This window comes from Elgaria multicarinata, chromosome 3, assembly GCF_023053635.1.
Source record: "Elgaria multicarinata webbii isolate HBS135686 ecotype San Diego chromosome 3, rElgMul1.1.pri, whole genome shotgun sequence".
Lineage (NCBI taxonomy): Eukaryota > Metazoa > Chordata > Lepidosauria > Squamata > Anguidae > Elgaria > Elgaria multicarinata.
This window is the reverse complement of record NC_086173.1, coordinates 477386-504534: the sequence shown is the minus strand read 5'-3', so window position 1 is coordinate 504534 and position 27149 is coordinate 477386. Positions and strand designations below refer to the sequence as shown.

Sequence of the window (27149 nt, the reverse complement as noted above, 5' to 3'; positions counted from 1 at the left end):
AAAACAAAACAAGCCAACACTTTAAAAAATGCATTTTAGGAGGAAACCGTACTGTGGCTCTGGATTCCCACAATATTTTCAGAATCATATACTGTTTGTTTGCCTGGATAGAAAATCAATGTACAGCTTGGAGGAAGAAAAGGAAAATCAGGAAGGTTTTCTTTCATTTGCTAATGACATTTATTTTTCTTCTTTAAACGCTCAAGGCTATTTGCAAGGGTGGGGGGCCTATTAAAATGGTCCACCCCTGGAGGCTAATGGACTCCGATGGATTCCAGAGGGCTCTGGGGGGCTTTCCTGCTGGTATGGCTGGTGCTCCTGTCGAAGCCCAGGTTGCTCTGTGGAATGCAGAGATGACACGGGTGTTTGACACAATTGTGCCCAAGCACCCTCTCCCTCTGAGCAGAACAAACAAAGTCCCCTACTATATGAGTGTGACTTATGAGATGAACAATTTGTTAGGGACCTCCCCCCTTGACCTCCCCTGCTGCACTCCCCTTGACAAAATCCTGTTTGCCCACCCTGTTAGCTCGCTCTCTGGGAGCTGGCTTCCTTTTTGTAGCTTCTACTCCAGCTAGGGCAGCTCCTCTTCTCTGCTTCTGCTCAGCTTGGAATCAGAATGAGACTCCCTGCCCACTCAGCTGCTGAAAGCAATCACACCACACCCCTTCAGGCCCTGCAGCAACTCTTAGGACATGCCCCTTGGCTCAGCACTCAGGAGCATATAGCAAGTACACGACCTCTGAATAGGCAGCTTCCTGGATTTACTCAAGGCCTCTCTTCTCCTCCTTGCCTTGGTCTCCTCTTCCACTACACTCCCCATGACAAACTGCTGTTTGCCCAACCTGTTCGCTTGCTCTGATCGCTCTCTCTCTCTGGGGGCTGGCTTCCTTTTGTACGGAGTTGGATCATGTCAGTAGCTCCACCCGCAACACTGTGTGCACTGCTATCCCCGTCCCACTGATGCACACAAGCTTGGTGTGACAACAGTAATATGCATGTGGGTGCTCCATGCAATCATGACACCTGCATAATCAGGTCTGATTGTACAAGGCATTCACACAGATACTGCTGTTTTTGATTGGGTGAACGTGCGGAACATGCTGAACGAACATGCATAAATCTAGGGGTGGGGTCAGAAGCACACATAACACACGGAGTGGGGCCAACGGGGCAGCCCCTTCTCCATGTGGTTAACATACATATGGAGAAAAGTCAGAATTGGGATAGAACATTAGAAGTTTGTGAACAAAATCACAGATAATTTTGAAAGTAAGGACGACACTTAAAGTGAAGTAAAGAAGGGAGAGGAAGTTGGATGAATAAACAGAATGTTTTGAATGACTATGAGCTCTGTTCAGTTCTGGTACTCAAAACAAATTAATGGGCTCAGAAGTCTTAAATTTTAAGTGTATATCCCCAGACTTAAGTTAGTATTTATTTATTTATTTATTTATTACATTTTTATACTGCCAAATAGCCAAAGCTGGTTGCTTTTGAGGTTCAAGGGAGAGGAAGTAGATCAGGCAGTACTTAAGTCTGTCCATCCTTGATCTTACTCATGGAAGCTGCTATTATAATTCCATATTTAACTCTTATTCCTATCAATACATGGACCTAAAGAGAGACATTTGCAGACATGCTAATCATTCACCATCATTTTTTTAATTGATTTTAGTATATCTTATGCCTGGTAAACACCTTTTGGAAGCCAGGGGTATTTTGGAACAGGGTACAGAGGAAAGGGAAAAAAGCAACCAATTTTCAAGGACCTTTCAAAATAGCCTTTGGAAGTTCTAAAAATAAATCTCTTCCCTATAGGAGAAGGACACTGTGAGACATAACATGTTGAGGCATACAGAATTTAATGTCCAGCTTTCAGAGAGCTGTAACCTAGTCATCGTCATCGTCGTCGTCATCATCATCATCTTCCTCAACATCATCATCTTCAGTATTTATTTTCCCAGAAAGTACATCTTCTATCCAATCTTCCAATTCCTCAGGGGTGGGGAGGTCATCATCATCACTGATGTCCATCCAGACACTATCAGCCTGAAAGAAAATGCAATACACACAGAGAAGTGAACATTTCCTTCACAGAAAACCATGAGAGCTTCAGCCAAACTTAACATGCTAAAAACCAGGTCTGCCCAAGTTATACATAAAGTGTGATATGGGGGTTTCTGATTTTTAGAGAAAAGAGGTGCACAGTTTACCTCCTCACAGTTCCATCAGGTACTTTGGTCACCAGCTGACCTTGAATATGAGATAGAACTGAACTTGGCTAGGAAAGAAACACATTGAGAAAGACGGCTATAGAACAGCCTTCCTCAACCTGGGGCGCTCCAGATGTGTTGGACTACAACTCCCGGGAGATGCAGTCCAACACATCTGGAGCGCCCCAGGTTGAGGAAGGCTGCTATAGAAGGTAAGCACTGGGGTAGGGAAAGAAGGTCCCTTTACCCGATGCCACCCTTTTGCTATAAAAACCGACCCTCGTCCTTTACTTTACCTGTGACTGGGATGGACACAGCCATCTTTGGGGGTGAAAGAGAGACAGTGCCAACCAAAAGTACATATCTTTTATATTAGGGGCCATAGTTCACATGTTGATAGCCCAAATCATCCTCAACCTGTGCTGAAATAAGCCCAATTCATTCTTACAGGGTTTGTGCTAGAACAAGTACTTGCTGGGTCAACCTAGACCCCTGGAAACTCGCAATGATCAGAAATGATTAATGGCCTTTTGATTTTACCACCGCCACCACCACCGATCTGTCATTCCCTCAGCTTCTGAAAACAAGACAACCCATTTAAAAATGGCAATTGGCAAATTCTACATTACATGGACATGTTGCCAGAACCACCATTCTTTTCTCTTCGTAGGGTGACAGAAGTTAACCAACCTCTGTCACCCTATGAAGATAAAAGAACAGAACGAAGAGTGGGGGAGGTGGAAATGAAAAAGAAGTTAAAGGAAACAATGAAGGCTGCTATGGCAAGTGCCATAATCCTATTATGGGTTTGAGTGTCGTCTGAATGATCACTAAAATTTAGGGGTGGCCATACAGAAAGGAGGACTGGGCTCCTGTATCTTTAACAGTTGTATAGAAAGGGAATTTCAGCACTCTAGCTATACTAGAGAGACCAGATACAAAAGAGGGCAGGCCTCCTTCATCTTTAACTGATGTGATGAAGAGGGAATTTCAGCAGGTGCTGCATGCCTACAAATGACACATGAGGAAATTCCCTTTTCTATACAACTGTTAAAGATACAGGAGCCCGGTCCTCCTTTCCATAGGGTCACCCCTACTCTTAGAGAGATTAGCTGAACAGTAATTGTCCTCATACATGGCCATAGGTAGGTTGTTTGGGAAAGGGGCTTGCCTTTCTCCCTACTTCCCTAAGGAATATGCCAATTATTCAGAGCTTTGTGAGAATGATAGAAGGAAGCTAAACCTGTAGACTGGGTGATCTATGCTAGAATTGGATCGGAAAAGGAGGCAGAAAGCTGACATTGTTCTCTGCAGGAACTCCTATGACACAAATCGTTCCCCTGGCTCAGAAGAGGGCAACATCTGGCCTGTGGGCTTAAAAGCAATCAGAGAAGGGAGTAGGAGGCATACTTCTCCCGCCAGCTAAAGGTGTTCTTACATAGGTCTGTCTGTGACTGGGTTCAGACAACATGATAACTGACGGTGGTTGAAATAGCCAATGGTTGGCTATTTAACCTACCGTGGGTTATTGTGTTGTGTGGCATGATTTTTTTTAACCAACAGTTGGCTATTTGGCCAAATTAACCAACACAAACCAGTGCTGTGCTGTGAACCATCACCGGTTATCATATTTTGTGGAGGGCACCTTTGGTTAATTCCTCAGCCACCGTTGGTTATTTTGTCAGCCACAGAGTCCCAAGGCAAGAGCGGTCAAAGGAGCAGCTGCTGTTCTAGTCTAGCCAGCAGGGTAAATTTTCAGCAGCAATGGCTGATGGGATATTAGCGGGAGTACTGAAGTGGGGAGAGGAGCAGGGGGCTAATAGTCAACTCAACACTGATTTTAATCCACACCATGGTTGATTATTATCATGTTGTGTGTGCAGATAAATGACAGTCGAGTTGATTATTACCCCACCACTCACTATCGTGTTGTCTGAATGCAGCCTGTGTGTCTATGAAAGGGAACTGCAGTTAAGAGATTTGGAGAGAGACGCAGGGGAACAGTCAGCTGTAGATGCATGGGTGTGTGTATGTACTGGTTGCTTCTCCAGAGATACAATGTGGGGCAGACGGAGTGCGATGTATGTTTGTAAATTCAAATTCAAATATTATGAAACACCAAAGACACTTCCAGCAACCCAGGTAAGTGCTGCCCACTTTTTAGAGAAGTGGGGCAAGCACGACAAATATTATGGTGCGATTATGTCCCAGGCAGGACATTTCTGCTCTCAAAGGGCAGCCACTGAGCTGAACGTTCTTTGCTGACTCTTTTGTGGAAGTTTGAGGCCTCTTGTAACTTCAGAAAAATTTACAAGAGTGACAAGATAGTTTATTCACTGCCCCGTGACTATATCCTGAAGTCCTCCACATGTAACTGCAGAGCTTCCATGTTTCTAGATAGAGGAAACATTACTGTTGCCCTGTATGTAACGTACACCATTATTATTATTATTATTATTATTATTATTATTATTATTATTATTATTTATTAGTATCCTGCCTTTTGCCCAATACTGGGCCTCAAGGAGGCCTTACAAAATTTAAAACATATACATTTTAAACCTAGGAAAAGAAATGTACAAAAATTTTAAAAAATATTACCAATATTAAAATAATAAACATTTAAAACACACGACAATTTTACAAGTCCTTAACATAGGTGGAGGACCAGATTATTCTCCAAAGCCCTGTCAGAACAAACAAGTTTTTGCCTGCTTCCAGCACAACAAGGAGGGAGCCAGCCTAGCTTCCCCAGGAAGAGAGTTCCAAAGCACCAGAGCAGCCACCAAGAAGGCCCTGTCTCCCATGTTCCCACCAAGCATGGTGGGACTGAAAGAAGGGCTCCTCCAGAAGATCTCAAGCACGGGCAGGCTCATAAGGGAGAAGACGGTCTTTCAGATAACCTGGACCCAAGCTATATAGGCAGGACTGGGCAAAGCTAGTAATAGGCCCGGGCCAGCTGGGAAATGTAGGCCCCGTTTCAAACTGCTCATTAAGTATTTTTTAATCAGTTCTAAATGCATATGAACTAGAACGATTTATAAAAAAGGTAATGGCAAGCACTTTTATTCAAGATATATATAAGACACCTTTGCCTCTACCAGGAGGCCCCCTCAAAATCGTAAGCCCATGCCAACTGGCCCCACTGGCCCCCCTCTGCCCAGCCCTGCATATAGGGCTTTATAGGTCAGAACCAGCACTTTGAATTGTGCCTGGAAACAGACTGGAAGCCAGTGGAGCTGTTTTAACAGGGGAGTTGTCTGATCCCTGTAACCAGCCCCTGTCAACAATCTGGCTGCAGCTCTTTGAACCAGCTGGAGTTTCCAAACACTCTTTAAAGGCAGACCCACATAGAGTGCATTACAGTAATCCAATCAGGATGTAACTAAGGCATGTGTCACCGTGGCCAGGTCCAACATCTCTAGGAACGGGCACAGCTGGCGCACTAGCTTTAACTGCAAATGCACTCCTGGCCACCGCCGAAACCTGGGCATCCAGGCTCAGGGCAGAATCGAGAAGTACACCCAAGCTGCGGGGCTGTGTCTTCAGGGGGGAGTGTAACCCCATCCAGCACAAGCTGAATCCCTATTCCCTGATCTGCCTTTCGACTGACCAGAAGCACCTCTGTCCTGTCTGGATTAAGCTTCAATTTGTTTGCCCTCATCCGATCCTTTACTGCCAACAGACACTGGTTTAGCACAGAAACCGCTTCCTTGGAATTGGGTGGAAAGGAGTGGTACAGATTGGTGTCATCAGAGTACTGGTGGAACCGCACCCCACAACTCCGGATAACCTCTCCAAACTGTTTCATGTATATGTTAAATAGCATGGGGAACAAAACAGAGCCCTGAGGGGCCAATGGCCAAGGAATCGAACAGCAGTCCCCCAGTACCACCTTCTGGGTCCGCCCATCCAGGAAGGAATGGAGCCACTGTAAAACAGTGCCTCTAAGACCCATCCCAGCAAGACGGCCCAGAAGGATACCATGGTTGATAGTATCGAATGCTGCTGAGAGGTCCAGCAGAACCGTCAGGGACACACTCCCCCTGTCCAGTTCCCGGCAAAGATCATCCACCAAGGCGACCAAAGCTGTTTCTGTCCCATAACCAGGCCTGAAGCCAGATTGAAATGGATCCAGATAATCTGTCTCATCCAGGAATCCCTGGAGTTGGGAGGACACCACACACTCCAATACCTTGCCCAAAAATGGGATGTTGGAGACTGGATGGTGGTTATCCAATATAGTGGGGGTCAAGGAGGGCTTTTTCAATGTGGGTCTTACCACTGCCTCCTTCAAGCAGGCTGGCATCCTACCTTGGCAAAAGGAGGCATTGATCACTCCACCTACCCACTCAGCCAGTCCCCCTCTGGCTGCTTTTATAAGCCAGGAAGGGCAAGGATCTAGTATACATGTGGTGGCTCTCACCAATCCAAGGACCCTGTCCACATCATCGAACTGTACAAACTTAAAGATATCCAATAATACTGTACAAGCAGGTGCCAAAGTTACATCCGCTGGGTCTGTATCAACAGTAGCATCCAAGTCAGAGCGGATCCAAGTGATTTTGTCTGCAAAGTGCTGGGTAAATTGGTCACAGTGGTCTGTTGAAAGGTCTGAAATCTCTTCTTGAGGGAGATTAAAATGTCTTGTACATCAAGTAAAATGTCTATTTACTAAAACTTGGATAGGCATATCCATATTTTGCAATAATATAGAATCATAGAATAGCAGAGTTGGAAGGGGCCTACAAGGCCATCGAGTCCCACCCCCTGCTCAATGCAGGAATCCACCCTAAAGCATCCCTGACAGATGGTTGTCCAGCTGCCTCTTGAATGCCTTTAGTGTGGGAGAGCCCACAACCTCCCTAGAGTCTAATAATATAGTTATTAGACTCAATAACGCTAGGCCAATATCTTGTCTAATTTATTATAGTTGTCATACCTGAATTTGATGCCACTTCATTGACTTTATGAGCCAAAGGAGAGACTCTGTAATGGTGATGTAACAGATTCACCAACCAACCAACTTACTACTGAACTGATTATCAGGCTATTTAAGCTGATAGTCCCATTACAAAAATTGTAATCATCTATACACAGCCATAATCGCTGAAGGCACAACTGACCCTGGGGAACTTTCTGGAAGCCCCATCTATTATGCAGTGGGATACTTGGAGAAAGGGCAAACAAAGTCAGTTTCTGGAGTTTGGGTGGGTCACAGGCCAATTTGCCCCTGAGTTCCGAGGGTGAGTGAGCTCACTAATACTCACATCTGTGACGTTGACCACACCAATCTGTGGCTTGAATAGGTCGATCTTGAAAGTCTTTTCCCAGTATGTGATGAGCTGTAGCAGCAAAAGAAAATTGAAGCACGTTTATACATTGAATATTGTGAAAAGTATTTTTAGCAACAGTACAAAGATCCAGATGCACCTAAATAAGTAACTGGGTGTAAGAAATGGGGTTGCTGAAGACAAGAGTTATTCCTTCCTTTTTTCTACTCAATATATTATTATTCCCTTTTCTTCCTTTTCTCCAACATGCATTCTTTGAAAAGAAGGCTTAATTTGAGCGAAACTCAGCCCCAGAACCCTTTTTCAGTGCGGGTGTTCAGCTCTAGAAGGAGGAGGAGAAAGACTGAAAAAACAAATCCTCTTCCAAAGTGGACATTCTGCTATCTGCTGGAGTTGTTATTTGAAAAACCATCTATGAGTGGACAGGGTCTGCCCTGCCCCTTTCTGTTAGCTCCTATGAAAAATCCCCCATCTAAACCTGTTTCAAAATTGAACATGCACTATTTCATTAGGCACGCTAATGAAATGGACCCAAGGCAGCCTGGATAGGCTATGGCCACAGCTAGACCTAAGGTTTATCCTGGGATCATCCAGGGTTCGCCCCTGCCTGAGCACTGGATCCTCTGTGTGTCACCTAGATGAACAGGTTTGACTCCTGGACGATCCAGGGATAAACCTTAGGTCTAGCTACAGCCTATGAGTCTGCATGGAAAAAGTTCATGACCTTTCTTTTCCAGCTCAGAGGGCTCCATCACACTGTGGTGGAACCCTGAGGGTTAACTCAGTGGCTCCCAGGCGAGAGAGGGGGTTTGCCCAGCCCGGCTCAAACACTTGCCCCCCCCCCTCTCTCCAATTTAACCCCTTTGAGTCTAAATTCTCAAGGAACAACAGAAGACTGGATGTAGGAACCAAATGATTGTATTACACTTAAACACTCTCTTCTTTAGGGTCCACACACAAGGATGAACAATTAGGAGGTTTGGGGGGAAAACACAGACAAAGGAATAAAACACGTACAGGAAAGCACAGACAAATACCTCCCCCTCCCCCATTCTCAATCAGCCTAATTGAATACACACTCGCTCCCCACCTCAAAACACTCCCCAGCCGTAACTCGGCAAAGGTCCCTTGCCCCAGTACCCAAACCTAATACTACAACACTCCAACTAGACTCCTTCCCTCGGTGCCACGCGGAGCTCCGCCATCCAGCTGGGCCGGCCTGGATGCCCCTTGCTCACACATGCACGCACCGGACTCCAACACCCACAGGAAAGAGACCAGACCCTTGGGTGCCCAAGCTTTTATCTCTTTTAGGGCACCTAAGTCCGGCTAGCTGTTATCAGGTGCCAAGCGCCGCATGAAGGCGTGTCCTTGGCATTTGCAGCTCTCCACTCCCTTTCGGACACAAAGAAACCCATCTCCTCCCTCCCGGGATGAGAAGCTAAGTTGTCCCTTAAAGGGACCATGGGCCAACCCCATGACACACACCAGCATTTTATTGCACTCTCATCATGCCTGGTTTGTGATTTTGCAGCGCAGCACTCAGATGACATTGTGCTTGTCCTGCAGTCACTCCGCCACTTCCCTTCCCTTTTTTGTGTTTTCCTAGGGTGGAAAAAGTCTGGATTATTTCCCCCAAATGGAATTAAAGCACCCTTCAGGCCCCTTGTAGTGACATCCTCACGCTATTTCCTTTGTGGGGGGCATGTGCTTTGAAGGGTGACAAAAGGGGGGCAGTTTTTCTCCTCCAGCACCATGTCGAACGAACAGACTTGTGCTGAGTTGGTAGAATGGACTGTTACTGCTCCAATCCCACTCTCATTGCCCATAGAAATGGAGCCCAGCCGATGAAATAAATTGGTAAATCACTAGACAACAAAGCCAGAGCGAAGGGGAAGCAGCCCACGCCCATCACAATGTTACAATCAATGAACTGGAGGCAGAAGGAGATGTGTCGGGGCGGGGTGGAGTGGGAGAGCAAACAAGCGAAAGGGAGGTTTCATCGGTATAGCACGATACCACAAACCCATGTGAAAGGGGCCATTAGCTCGGCACGCTAATGAAATGGAGCTAGAAATCACGGAGACAAACTCGGGGGTGGGGGGAGAAATAGGTGTGATGGAGCCCAGAGTCACCCTCCCCAATCTGCTTTTTAAAATCTTTTATTTGTAAGAGGGCAGATATGGTGAAAATATCTCCCCCCCCCCCTACACACACAGGTGAAAAAACAGGTTGGGCCGGGGGGGGGGTGATTTTGAGCTGGGAAAGGACCAGAGAGGGAGGGGTGCTTCCAGATGAGGCTTTTTTAATGCACGGAATTAGACAGGTTGTCACCTAGGCATCGTCACTCACTCATGCTTTTCCCACTACTGCTTGCATCCTTTTTCACACCATAGAAAATACATTAAGACGAAATAGCTGCACAATGTTTTCTAAGTGATACTGCTACAAGCCCTTTGTGTGGAAGCAGCCCTGGATTCTGTGCCGGTGGGCAGGTGGTGTCTGGTGGAAGACAGAGAGAAGAGCCCTGGTGCTGTGTGTAAATAAACAATGGATGTTTTATTTTGTTGTGTATTACTTGTTTCTTAAATATACTACATGTAGTTTTTAGATAAATGACAGTAGATAACCATGTTTTCATTAAGTTTTTTTAGTTAAGAATCTGCTCAGTAGGAGCCAAGACTGATAGATATGCATAGTATTGTAGCTGCTAGAACGAAAAACTATATTATTATAGATATCCAAATGTTCAATTACATTTGTATGGGAGTTGTTCTTGTTCTTTTAAAATAATGGTTTTGTAAATCTATTTGTTTTAGCTCCTGAGGAAGAATTCTTCTGAATCCGAAACGTCGAGTGTTTTTACATCGTTACAAAAATAAAACGTTCATTGTTTATTTACACACCTCTCTTTCTTCCACCTCCTTACTGGTGCCAATTCCCTTCACCTACCAGGGCAGGTGTCTGGGCCATTGGCAAAAGCACATGGCTGCTTGTTCCGTGCTTACTCTACCACGTGAAATGCAAAATGCAGAGCATTGCTCTCAGATTAGCAGAAGGTGGGCAGGACTCTACCAACAGCAAGTGGCAAAGAAATATGAAGACTTTCTGGAAGATCATTTCCAATGAATGTTCAGGTTTTGGGATCCCAAAGAAGTGGTGAGTCACATTTCCATCGGCAGACTGGGGGAGGGAACCATTTTTACCAATTCCCCTCCCTCCCCATGCCTCTGAAAATCTGGTTTGGAGATGGGGGGGGGGCCTCCTGGATAAGAGTATGAAGTGGCATTGGGGACGCAGCAGGGGAATCAGCAAAAATTGCCTCTATGCCTCCCCACCAGCCAGAGCTCGGCTCCGCTCAGGGAGTGCTCCTTGTTGGCAGGAGCAAATGCTGGATTCAACCCTAAATAACAAATGAAGGGTTGGTTCTTCGGGAGGGGGGATTATTTATCTGTATGTTATTAAGATAGTCATACTACAACTTATTTATTTTATTCTGGTATGATTTACAAATAAAGATGGATGAAGTTAGTTTCAACAGTCTCAGTGTAAATGGTCTGAAAACCCAACGAATTACAACACAAAAAATACTTGATAACAATGAAGGTAGAATGTATGTGACTTGTGCAAATTTAAAAAAAATAAAGGTATGGTAATATATATTCAACCTTCAGTTCAATTTCAACTGCCAAGATCAGGAAGCAATATAGGAAGTATTATTATTTCATATTGTTGTTGTTTATTCGTTCAGTCGTTTCCGACTCTTCGTGACTTCATGGACCAGCCCATGCCAGAGCTTTCTGTTGGCTGTCGCCACCCCCATTATGCTAGGAGGATTATTGTTGAAGCAAAAAGGAATATTAATTAATGTGTATGTCATGTGCCAAATGTCAAGCAAGGATTATTTTAAAATAGGGCTATGCAACCTTTTTTATGTTGTGACCTGCATCTTTTGGGGGAGAGGTTCACGCTGACAGGGGGTGGGGCCATAACCACTCCCACTCCCTCCCTCTGGGGCTGTCTTCATGGGGGATTTCCTGCGGCTTGGGTGAGCTGTGAGGTCGTCTGTGGCAAATGACATTGTGGCCCCCATGGCTCCAACCAGCCGCTTTCATCTCAGAAATCCACAGTGTCTGAGAGTTGTTTACGCCATCCTTTCAGTTAAAACAGCTCCCTGATGCTTCTTCCACTCGGTGCCCCTGTACCTCTGCATTACATCTGCCCCTTCCTCCCACCCCATCACTGCTTTTCCTGGTCCATTTCATTGAGCACCATAATTATGTGCTTACTTATTGCTCTGCTACTTCGCTTCCCTGACAGTTTGCTGAAATGGGGCAAAACTGGGGTGGGTGGGTGCTCTCATAGGGAGCCTTCAGACCCTGTCTGGGATCATTGGGATTTCTGTTTCCTCAAGGGAAATTGAGCCGCTTCCCCATCTATCACCCCATCTCCCCCTATTCAGCCATTGCCTGTATTCCATCCATTTCCCCCCATTTTTCCTTTGTACTAGGGCTGTGATCCGCTTCTCTTTGGTTCTATACCTCCGGTATAGGCAGAGGAGAAGCGAGTTGGGGGGCTAGCAAAGCATAGCGAAGAGAAGCAACCACAAGTGAATCTATTTGCTTTTCGCAAAGTGCTCCGCCCGCCATTTTGGATATTTTTCCCCACAGGATTGCATTGCGGAAAAGATTAGCGTATAACTTTTTTGTTTTGAAAACCACATCCCTGAAAATTGCTGTGCTTAGAGAGTGGTGGTTGGGGGTAATTTGTGGAGATGTTCAGACTTTTTCATCCTGTGGTTTGCTTACTATTAATTTGTTTAGAATGGCTAAAAGCGGGAGGGGGGGTAAGGTTTTTTTTAAGCGATGAGAGGCAGTACTAAGCCACAGGAGAGTCAGATCTGTTTTTACCAAAACAAAAAACACCCCAAGTTTCACATGGTGTGAAAGGGGGAATAAAGCCCTGTGCAGAGGACTTGTCAGTGAGATCAGAGGGCGACCTTCCTGGAATAAGGAGTCCAGGGTCCTTGGTTCCAGACTGGGTTCACTGGGTTGCAAAACCTAAGGAGTGCTCCCCAGTCCCATCTCCTCGCACAATCAGTCTCTCACATATTTCTTCCAGGTGCTGCTGCTGCCACAGGCAGTTAAGGAAGGAAGGTGAAGGAAAGGAGCAGCCATCGTCCCTCAGTTTTTGTGGTGCAGTTTTGCATAAAAAAAGGCGCTAGAGAAGCTTCGATTAAGAAATGACAATAATCCTCCAGCTACTCACCAAAGGAAAGTCATCTGGGTCAATCCATACAATGCTCAAATCAGGATTGTCGGTGTTGTCTTTGGCAACCTGCTTGACCACCTCCAAGAATTCGAAGCCATCTGAAATGAAATGAAATGAGAGTGTTTAAGTTCTTCTTGTACCTACACGCTGGAACATTACTGCCACTTAACTAGCTGTTGTGCCCTTTTTCATGGACTAATTTTGAACTGCCCGCCACCAGCCAACTTACTTTTCCGAGCGTGGACACCCACACCTGCGTTGCAAGCCTGCTGCCTCTGTAAGGTGTTTCTGCCTTCAGGATCCCTGCAGAGCCTGTGAACCTGTGCAGCATGACTCCTGAAGGCAGAACATCCTTACAGAGGCAGTGCGCTGGTGATGTGAGGCACGTGTCCCTGTTCAGGAAAGTAAACTGGCTGGCCAGCAGGGTTGGGCGTGGGAGGCGCTGCGCCCGCTTCCTTTCACTTCATGGTGAGGCCGATCCTGGCACGGGCATGCTGAAGAACAGCATCAGCAAGGGCTGTTAACCCTTGCCTTACTGTGCTGAGGCTGTGCTGTCCAGGATGATCAGGTGAGCCCTCCTGGGGCGGTTAGGGGTGCAAGGGGGTCAGCATGGATTCAACGCTCTTTCCACTCCCTGCCACCTCATGCGGGAGCTTGCTCCCGCTTCACATCAGGCCGGCTCTGTGCCTTTTCTTTGTTCCCAGGGTGAGAAAAAAAGTTTCATTGGCCAAGCAGGAATAGAATAGCAGTTTGAGAACATCCAACAGTAAACCAACGGATGAAGTACCATTGCAAATAACTCCGAAATCTGATCACTCCAGGATAGCAGAGTATTCCTAGGCTGAGAGATCTATAAGTAAGTGGTTTTTATTCCAGCAGCTTCTCCCACAATTCAACCTGTTCTAGTATGTACTTGCATAGAGGAAAGAATCCATTGTTGTTGTTGTTTTCCTTTTAACTATGAGGCCCAGAAAGGGCTATGTGGCTCCTACCAGGGTCATCTTCTTCAGCAAATGCCACAATGTGAATTCCATCTAGGTCATCCTCCTGTGGGAAAGAAAAATGTTATTGATGAGTCCAGCAATACGAAGGAGAGGGTGCTGGGCCTAGGAAGACGGGCCTGCTGAAGGGTAACGCAGATGACAGATTTGAGATGTTTCTATAAATCGAAGGAAGGCAACTTGTGGCCCTCCAGATGTTTTTGCCTACAACTCCCATCAGTGCCTGGGAAACTGCAACACCTGGCCCTTTTCCATATTAGCTAATTCTGTAATAGGGAAATTATTTTATAACCCTTTTGTTTTATGAATTGCGATTATCACAGTTTTATGGCATACCAAGAATCTTTTTTAATGTACTTTTGCTAGTGCTGCATGTATCACTCTTCTCTTTAACTCTCAGGTGTGGATACTTCTGTAAAGGCCATTGAGCTGAGGACAAACATATACTGTATGCATGCAGGGGGTCCTTTTGGGCATTCAACGAAACGTGCATGGCCCCACTCCCCTCAGAATGTGTGAGGGCTTTCTGTCAAGATCCTTCCATAAAATTCTCAGGGCTGTAATATTCCAAGACTAGAGAGAGATTCCAGGGTATTGACTCATTCATGAAAAACAAGACAACCAAATCCCATCACATTAGGGTTTTTTTTTAAATGATGTGGCAGAGGATTGCAGCTTTCAGTCTGAGGTTTTCAAAAGTGAGAACTGGGAGTGCAGGAGAGGCATAGAAGAAGGTAGTACAAAGGGATTCACACAGGAGTGTCTGTAAAAACTAAAAGGAGACCTCGGTGAGGTTAGCATTAAAGAAAGTCCGGCATGGCTTTCCCCCTCAAAGCCCAGCAAGGCCTTGGGTAGCTGGGCACAGTGGAAATTATATTGGCAAAGGCCATCTCAGTTGGCGGCCAGGCTATTTATTGTACACCTGCTATGAATGTCATCTTGGAATTATACCATAGAAAACCCTCATGCCCCCTTGCCTTCCACCAATCCCAGCTTTCAATTTCAATTGGTATTAATGCAAAAGGGGGAAAAACCCATCTAAATGCTAATTCCACCCCCCCCCCCGAGTCCACAAGTGACAGAACCCCCATAAAATGAAGAGCTGAAAGAATAAGTGGAAAACATCATTGGTGGGGAGGGAGGTTTGTAAGAATGAGGCTTTTAATGGCTTCTGCAGGGGAATCAGCTTTTGAGAGGGATGTCTGGAGCAGATTTACTACTGAAATCCGATCAAAAATGGTCCAATATCGTGGATGTCTTGCATGTTTCGTTTCCTCTGACCCCCTGCAAGACAATTTCCAGCTGTCTTAGCACAAACACAATACTAAAGTCGATAACTCATTAAACAAGTGGCAAAGACTCTTTTCTCTGATAGAGTGAAAGAAATCTGGGCTCAATTTTTCCAGGATCTTCCAGGGTACCTGTATTAATGTACCAGAAAATATAGGCTGCCATTCAAACCAGAGCTGAATAACGGATCTCTTTGTCTGTATTCTCTCTCACAGACACACACTCCGATCTTGTTGTAGCACACATATGAACCTACTTTATACTAAACCAAACCCATTAGTTCCAATATGATCTTCTCTGAGTGACTACAGCTCTAGAAGGTTTTAGACAATGGTCTTTTCTAGCCCTGAAGACCTTTTACATGAAGATGGCAAGGGTCAAACCTGGGACGTTCTGCATGAAATAACCTGTCACTGAGAGTCAAACTACATGTTATGGTGGTTGTGTGGTTTGCATCCATGTATGAGGATTTAAAAAAAGTAATTGTAGGTGTCCCCCCCCCCCCCGCCTCAACGTTTCATCGGTACCACAACACTTAGGATATTTAGCCTTTAGCTAAGTAATTATCCCTTAAATAATAACTTAGATAGGAGGAGTTAGACAGCTTCTGTCCATGAGTTCAGGAGCAGAAAGATACAGGATAGCATCTGAACTCTTTTAGGTATTATCAAGGCTGGGATAGATCTAAGATTTGTTGGGAAATATTCAAAAAATGTATCCTCAAAATTATGGAACTGACTTACGTGGGTGGGGGATCTCTGGCCCTCCAGCTGTTACTGGGTGACAACACCCATCAGCCCTGCCAGCATGGCCATTGGGAATGGATGAAAGAAGTTGTAATCCAACAACTGGAGTGTTCCCCTCTTAAAAGTCTTGGTGTTAAATGTAAATTAGATGCTTTAATATTGACTTCTGATTACTTCTCCCAAGCCCATTGCCAAGTGCTGCAACTTGAAAACTAAAAAAGTTATAGGCGTTGACAGAATCACAGAATCATTGCAGACAAACCAAAGCCTCCAGCCTCAAACAATCTCTCTCTCTCCCCCAAAGTCTCCCAATGGTCCAGCTAGGCTGCACACTTGTAGCTTGGGACATTACTTATTGCAGGTTATTGCTTGGTCATGTCTGGTGACTCTTTTATTATAAAAAATTATTATTATTATTATTATTATTATTATTATTATTATTATTATTATTATTATTATTATTCCCACCTTTTGCCCAATACTTTAAAAACTTATGCCACCAGCCACCTGCACCTCCTCTCCTCCTGCACAATCACTCAACTCTGATGCACTGTTAAAACACATCTGGGTTGCCTTCAGCCTCTCTCTGCTTGATGCCAGCCAGCCAACATCTCCAGCTTGAAATATCCCCCACCCCCTTTCTCTGCCAAAGTCTCCCAACGGTCCAGCCAGGCTGTGCACTTGTACCCTGTGGCTGGGGGTAGGGCGACAGCTTATAACTTGGTTGCATCCGGTGACTCTTGTTTTTTAAAAAAACTCCACCGCCTGCACCAACACTGGACTCTGAGACACTCTTAAAAAGACTCTGGGTGGCACAGCAGCCTCTCAGGGCTCAGCTACAGCCACCTCTGAGTTGTGTCTTCAGTCTAACTCTGTCTCTAAGAGATATGCCAGCCACCCAAAGCCACAAATCTATCTATTTTTCTCTGGTATGCACTTCAAATGTTCTGCATTGCATCCCAGGTGAAGAGAGCCAAGACGACCGCCAGGCAAGAGAGCAAGACCTGGAGAAGGACCAGCAAGATCATTTTCCAGGTCCTCAATTCTACGACCTCCGTTCCTCAAGAAAACCAACAGTACCACGAGGCAAGAAAGCCAGGAGATTCAAATGGGTCTTCAGGACAAAGGAAAGTGCAGAATGTGAACTGGAGCGCTACAGGGCGACAGGAGTGCCCAAAGGTGTTCTGCAGAAGGATGGCGAAGACGTCGATGAATCCTCGGCCCCCATTGTGAAATACAGCACCATCAGAACACTCCTGAGTCTAGCTGCGGTACATTGATTCTAATTTGGAAACGGTGATTTCGTAGCCATAATGGCTTCTTCTCAAGCATTTTTTCTCGGCCTGTAGACAACCTTTTACCAAACCCATTCTAAAACTCCAGATGATTGCAAGAACTCCGTATTAGCATTTACAGAGTGTTATACAGCGAGCTTTGTGAAATAAGAGAGGAGGAATCTTGACCCACGTGCATATGAAGGCCACACGAAAGCCTTTTAAGCTAGGTAGGTAGACCAGATATTTTCTCATGAGAACATTCCTTATATCCTTGTGATATAGGGCAGGATATACATGTTTCAATAAATAAATAAATAAAATAAACAAATAATTTACAACTCTGCCGCTTTGTTGCACTTACCCAGGTCTCAAACATATCTTCTGGGCGCAACTTGCGGAGTGTGGCTCTGGAAACAAAACAAATGGACTTCAGTTTTATAGGGAAATCTTCATTCTGCAGGATTATGACTATCAGAATGTGTGTTTCAAGAGCAGCCTCAGAAAGGCATGAGTACCCGCTGGCGACCAGAATCCAGGTCCATGTAATGATCCTTCTCATGCAATGCTACAGCCATTTTCCAGCAAATGCCGCTGGTCTGGTGCCAAACTGTGAGGAGCATCAGCAGTTCCCATTAATGCAACCAAGGGCTTTGCTAGACCTGCCGGGATAAGCCGGCAGGGAGGCAGGGCTACGGTGCGCTAAGTTTAACGCGCGCCGCCCAGCCTCCTAGACGGCCGACCCGCAGGGACGACGGAAGCCCTGCAGCATCGGCCATTTTTTTTTTTTTTAAAGGGGCCATGTGGGGCCCAAAGCCGCCGGAGAAGGTAAGGGTTTTTTTATTTAATCCCCCCCCATCCGCCCCCCTCGCCATCTCCTTCGTCGCCCTCCGCCATCCCCTCACCATTTCCTTCGTCGCCCTCCGCCTCCCTCACCATCTCCTTCGTCGCCCTCTGCCATCTCCCCCCCCCCTGGATCACCGTTTCGCAGCTCCGGCCTGAGGCCGGGGCTGCGAAAAAGGCGCGCCATAAGCGACTTTGCTTATGGCGCGTTGGAGGAGGCCTCACTGCGGCCTGGGCCCGGATTCCCCTGTGCATCATCTGGACGCACAGCAGGGAAACCGGGTCTCAAGGCGCGCTAAGGCCTCGTCTAGGAAGGCCCCAAGAGTCCATCTACTCCCGCAACAAATGACCACCAGTAGTGCTTCCAGTTTATGAATGTATAGATTTAAAAATGCAATTAAAAAAAATTAATCGTTACAGCAACGATGGGGGAAGGGGCACTGGTCATATGGGTCCGGCATCCATGACATGGCCAGCTCACTGTGGGTTATTTCCCCCTCACACACTGGTTGTCTCAATAGAAGTTAACCTTTTCAACATATGCAGTTAGTAGGTAGATAGAAAAAGCGGCATTTTCACACTGTTTGCATGACACACCAGGCTCAACCAAGGGTTATTTAACCCTCAACTAAGGCCATAGCTAGACCTAAGGTTTATCCCAGGATCATCCCGGGTTCGCCCCTGCCTGAGCGCTGGATGCCCTGTGTGGCACTTAGATGAACAGGTTTGACCCCAGGACAATCCTGGGATAAACCTTAGGTCTAGCTACGGCCTAACTCTCAATGGCAGGATTCGCATGGCACAGCAACCCCAGCTCAGGGATGCTTATTCAAAATGTCATCTGGTATGCACCACAGCTCATCAACAGTTAAATAACCCTGATAAGTCTGGCATGCCGTGCAAACCAGGTCATGATATCAGCTTTCTATCTACTTGCACATGTTGAAAAGGTTAACTTCCATGGTGACAACCAGAATGTGATGGAAGCTTCATGCTGCTAGGTTTTCAGGCAAGCATTACAGTCTACAGGGCTCAGGGGTATGGGCAGAGTCATGCAGTTTATAATGTCTAAGGAAGAGGATTTGTGTGCCTCTCAGTAGCCCTGTGCTCTTCACAAATGAGGAGATATTCTGCAGGATTTCCAAGGTAACCCATAGATTCTCATTTTGAGTTACCAAATCTCTGCTAATCTCTTCATTCATGAAGTGCTTGTTGGTGCAGGCTGTGGGGATTCTATGGTAAGAATAAGGCCTGCAAAACTAGGGCCTACAAAACACAAGCCACTGGACTGGCTCATCCAGACAACATGGATTTTACCAGTCTCAGGAAAGAGTAAACAGGAATACAACATCTTGGGACGAAGGCAGGTGGGATCCTCTGCATTACCTTCTATGCTCATTCACAAACTCAACCAGTTCTTCTTCTGTATACGGCTTGTCAGGGACATGCACCGGGTCATCCATAAATGGCTCATAGAAATCCACCTCATTTAGCTTCAGACTCAATTTCTTTGCCACCTATGAGCAATCAAAGATTAGTTATGGCCATTTCTTTAGCTGAAAACCATGTATATATCGGTGGCCCATATTAAATACTTCTAAAGTTTGAAAGAAACATCCAAATTGTTAATATATTGGAAGTTAAAATGCCAAAATGGAGCAATATAGTATTGTATACTTTCATAATTGCAGATACATTTTTTTCATCTTATGCTTGTGCTGAGGCAGCGGATTCCACATTACTCCTTCTGCCTGCTGAAATAAAAGTTAAGTGCTTAAAAATACCTTTTGGAATGCCAAATTCCAACTTTGTCAGAATCCCACCACTGTCACCATGTCTTGGACCCCCTGGGCAACTCCTTTAGGATCTCTTGCGTCCTTAAGAGTCCCACCTTCCTCTTCCCCCTCCTCCACCTTCTGAGTAACATGGCTGACAGTCGTGGGATTATTGGCACTCCAGCCACTGGGAAGGGGAAGGAAGGAAGGAAGGAAGGAAGGAAGGAAGGAAGGAAGGAAGGAAGGAAGGAAGGGGGAACTCTTAAGAAGACAAAAGATCCTTAAGGAGTTGCTTAAGGGGTGCAGGTCATAGGTAGAACCCTGATACCATGGTCTGGCTAGCTTAAATTTTGCTTTAATAGCTTCCAAAGCAGAATTGCTAGTTATGGGGAATCCACTGCTTAAGCACAAGGTGATGTTATCAAAAGGTGGGCAGGTATGTATGAAAGAATTATTATTCTTATGAATTATTCTTCTTATCATTATTATGAATAATTATTATTATTATTCATAAAGTAATACAAATAAACTCAAACCAAATACTTGTAAGATATAAATGAAGCAACGTGGAAAAGCATATAGGAGCCCAAAAAGCTGACTCAGGCCATGGGCCCATCTCAGCCAGCGTAACTTTCTGCCTGCCCACTGGCATACCATGGTGAACAATGTTATACTTCTTACATTGTGTTCAGAGCATGCGATTGACTGGACCATCCACAAAGCAGTCGTGACTCACCACAGTCCCCCAGCATATATTTATACGGCCTGGCTCCATAGGCTTACAGGTACATGGTGCCTCTTATAACAAAACAGTAGTCGCTGCAAGCCATGCAATGAACGAGTGGCAAACTCCTTTGTCATGTAATTATGGCGTAACTCTCAATTCAGGCCAAGCTGAATGGTGTTATTTATTTATGTATTTATTTATTATGCTTCTATACTGCCCAATAGCCCAACCTCTCTGGGCATCATAACAATTAGAACCATAAAATATAACATAATAAAATACAATATAAAAGTTTAAAACTACAGTATAAAACAGAACCCAAAATAAAACCTAGCAGCAGAAGGAAAACTATAAAATACCATACCAGATTTAAAACAGAAACTGAGAGACTAAAATGCCCGGGAGAATAAGAAGCTACTTTTACTGCCACAAAGAGCATAATGTAGGTGCCAGGTCAGCCTCCCAATTAGCCCTGATGTTAATATCTCTTAAGGCACGCAGCCACCTAACTTATACACGGCTACTCTACCCATTACCAATTGGTTGGAACCCTTTCAATGTGTTCTTTGGAGAGCTACATCAGTCAAGTGTTTTATTGCACGCTAGTTGGGCACTTAGGGATTTTCGCGGGTCCCTCTCACAACATCGTCTGCCTCCCCAGTGCCTCCTTCCCCTTCTAGCCTTCTTCGCGCGACAAAAACACACCCCAGTAAGTCTGACTTATTTTTAAAGATGGAAGTTGCCACTATCTCCTGCTGTGTGCAGGAGAAACAGTAGGATCACAATGGCCCACTGAATGGGCCATGTGCAAGCTGTTTACTTCCTCTTTCAAAAGAGGAGGTAATGAGGGACAAACACAGGGGCAGAGAATTGATGGTAAGCAAACACGATTTCCCCCTGTGTGATGACGCTTCGTGTTCTAGCTGCTTACCCCTTTGTCAAAGGTCGCAAAGAACTTGACATAGGGCTGGAAGTGTTCAGCTGCCTCCTCAAATGCTTTGTAATCTGAGGAGAAAGTGGGAAGAGAGACTATTTTACCTTTGATCTGCTTAAACTAAAGATCAACGCAAGCACTGATGTCACTTTCTGAAAGCTAGATCTAAACAACTTTCCCCATTCCCACCCCTTGCAAATACTGTTAAAAAGAGCATCTAATGGTGAATTATTGTAAAACTAAGTTAATGGTGTTCTCTGAAGGACACAAATAGCATTTGAACAACCAGTAATTGAACCAATTAGAGTTTCGAAACATGAGCTCAGGTTTCGTATCTTTATGAGCACTGTTAGCTCAATGAGAATATGGTGGGTGAATTGTTTTTTGCAGAGCACTAAAGTTACAATGTGTGTTATTTTCAATCAAATGGTCATACTTTTATATTTTCAGCACTTCAGGGTTTCAAGGCTAAACTCTTCTCTGAATTACTTTATGGAATTCAAATTTGGGCTGATGCCAATTTAAGTGCATTGGAAGTCCCTCATTCACCATTGGGATATTATGAAAGGTTAAAAGAGCACCCCTTGACCAGATCATTGTTAGGTCACAGAAATAAGGCACGGCCATGATTTAATGCTGGGTGATGTGGCACAATGCAGTCGGACCATGTGAGACCTGCTTTTAAGGAACGCGACTTTGTGAAAATGTGCCTTTTCCAGAGGAAAGCTGTAGGGTCACTGAGATTGGCCACAGCGCCATCTGTCACAAATGACCTCAATGTACTCTTAGCTCTGCACTAAATCAGCAGTGTAGGTTGGGCCCAGCGCTAAACTTGATCCATGAATGGCTGAATGGCTTTTTGGCAATGGGACAGGGTGTGTAAGATCAAGATGGAGACCATGGCATGGAAGGTAGGATGCCTTTAACCCTTTGCCTCCACTGCGGCTGCAATTGAGATTGGGGGGGCTGCATCTGTATTTTACTTTTAAAACCCCATTCATACAGTAGATATCAAGTTTGGCCCTCAAAGTAAGTCCCAGGTGAGTTGTGCATAGGATCCCAGCCTGAGAGATCTAAAGTGGTGTTCCAGAGAAGGGAAGCACGAGTAACAGAATATATCACCTTGGGGTATGGACATGCTCAGATATTTGGATAAACATATTGTGGATGGGAGTTAGAATGGCAGACCCATTTCCCAGCCTCTCTGTTATACACCTCCACTGAAAATCATCATTATCCGGGGCTTTAATGTTGTGGTGATGAATATGCATATGTGAACCTGGCCTAAAAGTTCTCTTCTTTGGCTGTATGCTATCATGTTGAACAAGTCCAGCCAACAAGAACACAGAAATGCTTAAGGGAGCTGCACCTGTCTTGCTACAGGGTCTTGATTAGAAATGCCCACCCTCCCAGCCTGCTTTAAATTTCATCAAGACCTAGGAATCCAATAACTAAACGTACGTTCTGAGTCATCTCCTTTGAAGTAGCCAATGAGTTTGATCTCTTCTTCCATGTGGTCAAAGGCCTGCAGCTCCAGTTTGTTGTTGATGATCTCCACTGGGTCCTCCATCAGCTGCCATTAAGAAGAAATTTGGTCAAGAAGAACAACTTATTAACCACACAAATAGAGTGGCTATTATCTGATGTAAAACAAAATGTGCAAACAAGCTAGGCTAATTTATTTATTTATTTATTTATTTATTTATTTATTATACTGCCCCATAGCTGAAGCTCTCTGGGCAGTTTACAAAAGTTAAAAACAGTGAACATTAAAAAGTATACAAAATTTAAAACCATCAAAAATATAAAAACAACAGTATGAAACAACAGTATCCATTTTTCCACACCATTTGGCAAAATCCATAACAACTGCACTTCCATAGTAGATTAGGGGCCTTGCTAGACCAGGCCTTAGCGCGCCTTCCGACCTGGTTTCCCTGCTGTGCGTCCACATGACGCACAGGGGAATCCGGCGGCAGGCCGCGCTGAGGCCTGGTCTAACGCGCCATAAGCGAATTCGCTTATGGCGCGCCTTTTCCCCAGCTCCGGCCTCAGGAGAACGTCTGGGGGAACGTCTAGGGACTTCCGCGGCTTTTCGCGGCTACTCGCGAGTAGCTGCGAAAAGCCGCGGACCTGCCTGGCACAGCGCTCATACAAGCGCTGTGCCCATCGGCCTGGGGGGGGGGGGAGAGAGGGGAGGGGGAAGGATGGCAGGGTGGGTGGCAAGGGGGCAGAGTGGGTGCGATCGCGCCGCGTGCCGCCCGAGCAAGCAGGCGAGTGGCGCTTGCCCGGGCAATGCCGCCCCATGCCAGGCATTGCCCGGGCAAGCGCCGCTCGCCTGCTTGCTCGGGCGGCGAGCGGCGCGATCGCACCCGCCCTGCCCCCTTGCCACCCACCCTGCCATCCTCCCCCCCCCCCGTTTTAAAAAAAACCCACTTACCTTCTTGGAGTCTTCGGGCTGCACCCGGCCCCTTTAACAAAACAAAAAACAAAAACAAAAATGGCGGATGCCGCAGGGACTCGACGTCCCTGCGCGTCGTGCGTCTGGAAGCCTGGGGGAGGCGCGCTAACGTTAGCGCGCCTCGGCCCTGCCTCCCTGCCGGCGTAAGCTGGCAGGTCTAGCAAAGCCCTAAGCGTACCTCCTACATTCCTGCAGAAGAACCCATCTCTTCTTGTCCTCCCTATGGTGCTCCCTGCTATGGTCACCAGGTTGCCATTGTTGCAGTTCAATTAAAAGTTTGGGGGAAATTGCAGAAATAGCAGGTATTACAGGGACACCCTAAGCAAGTTTGCTCAGAAGAGTTCCATGGGGCTTACTTATAGTGTAGATTTGCAACCATGCTATCCATGGTTAATCACATGTAAGTCTTCATGTGTTCAATGAAGCTTACTTCCACTGTACGTTTGGTAATTGATGTAGATGATGATGATAATAATAATTTTATTTCTTACCCTCCTCTCCCTTTGGATCGAGGCAGGGAACAACATTAGTACAAGAATCAACACATCTTAAAAATTCTTGATTTCACATTCACCTGGGTAGGCCTGCCAGAAAAGGCTAGTCTTCAAAGCTGTCTTAAGTTCATTTTATGAATCTCCTCCGGCAGGCCATTCCACAATCTGGGGGTGACTGAAGAAAAGGTCCTCTGGGTAACAGATGTCAGCCGAGTTTTGGCTGACTGAAGTAAGTTCACCCCAGAGGACCTGAGTGTGTGGGTTGGACTGTATGGGAGAAGGCGATGCTGTAGGTAACCTGGACCCAAGCCATATAGGGCTTTAAAGGTAGTGACCAACACTTTGTACTTTGCCCGGAAAGTAATTGGCAGCCAGTGGAGTGGTTTTAATGGTGGGGTAATATGCTCACCCCTAGATGTACTGGTGATCAACCTGGCTGCCATATTTTGAACTAGTTGAAGTTTCCAAACTAGGTACAATGGTAGCCCTATGTACAGCGCATTGCAGAAGTCAAGCCCTGAGGTTACCAGCGCGTGCACAGCCGTCTTTAGGTCTTCTGACTCTAAGAAGGGGCGCAGCTGGCGTATCAGCCGAAGCTGGTAGTAGGCTAGGGTGACCAACTGTCAGGATTTCCCCGGATTTGTCCTGGTTTTTGTTCTTTCCATGGTGTCAGGGGGGATTTTCTATAATTTTCAATAATGTCCTGGAATGACACACCTTCCCCTTTAAGGCTGCCATTAGCATGGCAGGAGGGAATGACATGCTTTCTTGAGGCACATCATTCCCCCACCCCGAGCTCCAATTGAGGTCTTAAAGGGGAAAGTGGGTCATTCGTGGACATTATAGAAAAGGCCCCAATTGGAGTGGATGGTGGTGGTGCAGAATTAAATCCTTTCCCCTCCTCCACTCCAATCGGGTTCTTTAAGGTGGCGGGGGAATAACGTATTTTCTGCAGGACTCAGAAAGCTGCTTCCCCCCCCCCACACGCTAGGTGTCCTCTTTTTTGGTTTCCCAAATATGGTCACCCTATAGTAGGCACTCCTGGCAATCGCATCTTTCTTGGGCTGTCATTTGGAGCACAGGATCCAGGAGCACCCCCAAACTGCAAACACAGGCCACAGCTAGACCTAAGGTTTATCCTGGGATCATCCAGGGTTCGCCCCTGCCTGAGCACTGGATCCCCTGTGTGTCACCTAGATGAACAGGTCTGACGCCTGGACGATCCAGGGATAAACCTTAGGTCTAGCTATGGCCACAGTCTTTTGTGGGGAGCGTAGCCTCGTCCAGAACTGGTTGACACACCTCCAAACCTAGGTCAGAGCCCTTGACAGCAAGCCCCTCTGTCTTATCTGGATTCAGCTTCCGTTTGTTTTTCCTCATCCAGCCCATCACCACCTCCAAGCATTCATTCAGAGGAGAACTATATATTTGGGTGTCTGGGATAGAATGGCACCTTGTGGTATACCATTTTTAATTTTTGTGAACCTCCCAGAGAGCTCCGGTATAGAAATGTAATTAATAATAAATAAATAAATAAATAAATAAATTCAACAGCTCCTTTTTTGAGGAGCAGCTATCCCCAAGCATCACCATCTGGAACCTGCCTGAGAGGTTGGACTGGAGCCACTGGAGCACAGTGCCCCCAATTCCCAAACCCCTCAGGCGTTTTAGAAGGATACCATGGTCGATGGTATCGCAAGCCACTGAAAGGTCCAAAAGTACCAGCAGGGACACGCTCCTCCCTGTCAATACTCAGGCAGAGATCATCAACTAAGGCGACCATAGCTGTCTCAACTCCGTATCCTGCCCTAAAGCCAGTTTGAAATGGGTCTAGAAAATCTGTATCGTCCAAGACTGCTTGGAGTTGGAAGGCAACGGCCCTCTCAATCACCTTGCCCCAAAATGGAAGATTGGATACTGGTCTATAATTATTAAGGTCCAGGGGGTCCAGGGAGGGCTTTTTCCTAAGGAGGAGCCACAGAGGGAGGGAGGGAGGGAGGGAGCTTCCAGGCAGGGTTAGGGGAATGGCAACATGTATTAAATTTGTAGGGAGGGAGGGTGTGGTGTCTAACTACCACCAACCAATGAATTCAAATTTCCTCCCTCAAGCCCTTTGGAGCTTATAGTCCACTACTGCGCAGGTACGGAGGAGCAGGTGTGCATACTCTTCATTATGTGATGTTTTGCATATTCAAGTTCATGAACTACAGATGTGCTGGTTCCCTTACTCAAAAGTAACCCACTTCAGCTTAGCAATATTGAACCCCCAACGGCTCTTCCCCCCCACCCCCCAAAAAAAACCAAGAAAAAAGAAAGAAACAAATCAGAAAGTCAGGAAAAAAGAAACGAAACAGGAAAATTGGATCTGAAAGCAGGAGTAGGGGCGGGCCCCCCTCAAGGAACCCTTGTGTGTGTGTGTGTGTGTGTGTGTGTGTGTGTGTGTGTGTGTGTGTGATATGATATCATGCTATTCTTTGTTTCCTGGCAAATATGCCATATAATAAAATCTATGATGTGCGCTAAGAAAGCAATCCTATGTATGGCCCCGGGCAGCGTCTTGGGGGCCATAGGATTGTTCAGTTTAACTGGTCCTGAGGTTGGAGGCAGGGCAAACCATGCTCCCTGCCTCCCCCACCCCCTTGTAGCCAGCATGGAGAGAATTGTACTGGCTACCTCTCCAGGCTCAGAAACCGGAGTGCAGAGATGAGGAAAATGGGTGGTCCCAGGGGTGGGGAGGGGAAGTGACTACTGGAGAAGCCTGCCCTTTGCAAGCTTCCAAGGCTCATCCAGCCGCTTTCCCTCCGGCTCTGAAGTGCCATGCCT

General features: G+C 46.0%; 1 protein-coding gene across 1 annotated transcript in view; it reads right to left on the bottom strand.

The window, feature by feature from the left end:
• Nucleotides 1–1645: 1645 nt before the first annotated feature.
• Nucleotides 1646–27149, bottom strand: part of CASQ2 (calsequestrin 2) — a 51637-nt gene continuing 26133 nt past the window's right edge. Inside the window, exons 4-11 of the mRNA XM_063118992.1 lie at nucleotides 22833–22944; nucleotides 21369–21442; nucleotides 19322–19452; nucleotides 17457–17502; nucleotides 13774–13828; nucleotides 12779–12879; nucleotides 7487–7561; nucleotides 1646–2052 (exon numbers count right to left, since the gene is read on the bottom strand). Of these exons, the coding sequence (XP_062975062.1) occupies nucleotides 1894–2052; nucleotides 7487–7561; nucleotides 12779–12879; nucleotides 13774–13828; nucleotides 17457–17502; nucleotides 19322–19452; nucleotides 21369–21442; nucleotides 22833–22944 (753 nt within the window). The 3' untranslated portion in view covers nucleotides 1646–1893. The remainder of the gene's footprint in view (nucleotides 2053–7486; nucleotides 7562–12778; nucleotides 12880–13773; nucleotides 13829–17456; nucleotides 17503–19321; nucleotides 19453–21368; nucleotides 21443–22832; nucleotides 22945–27149) is intronic.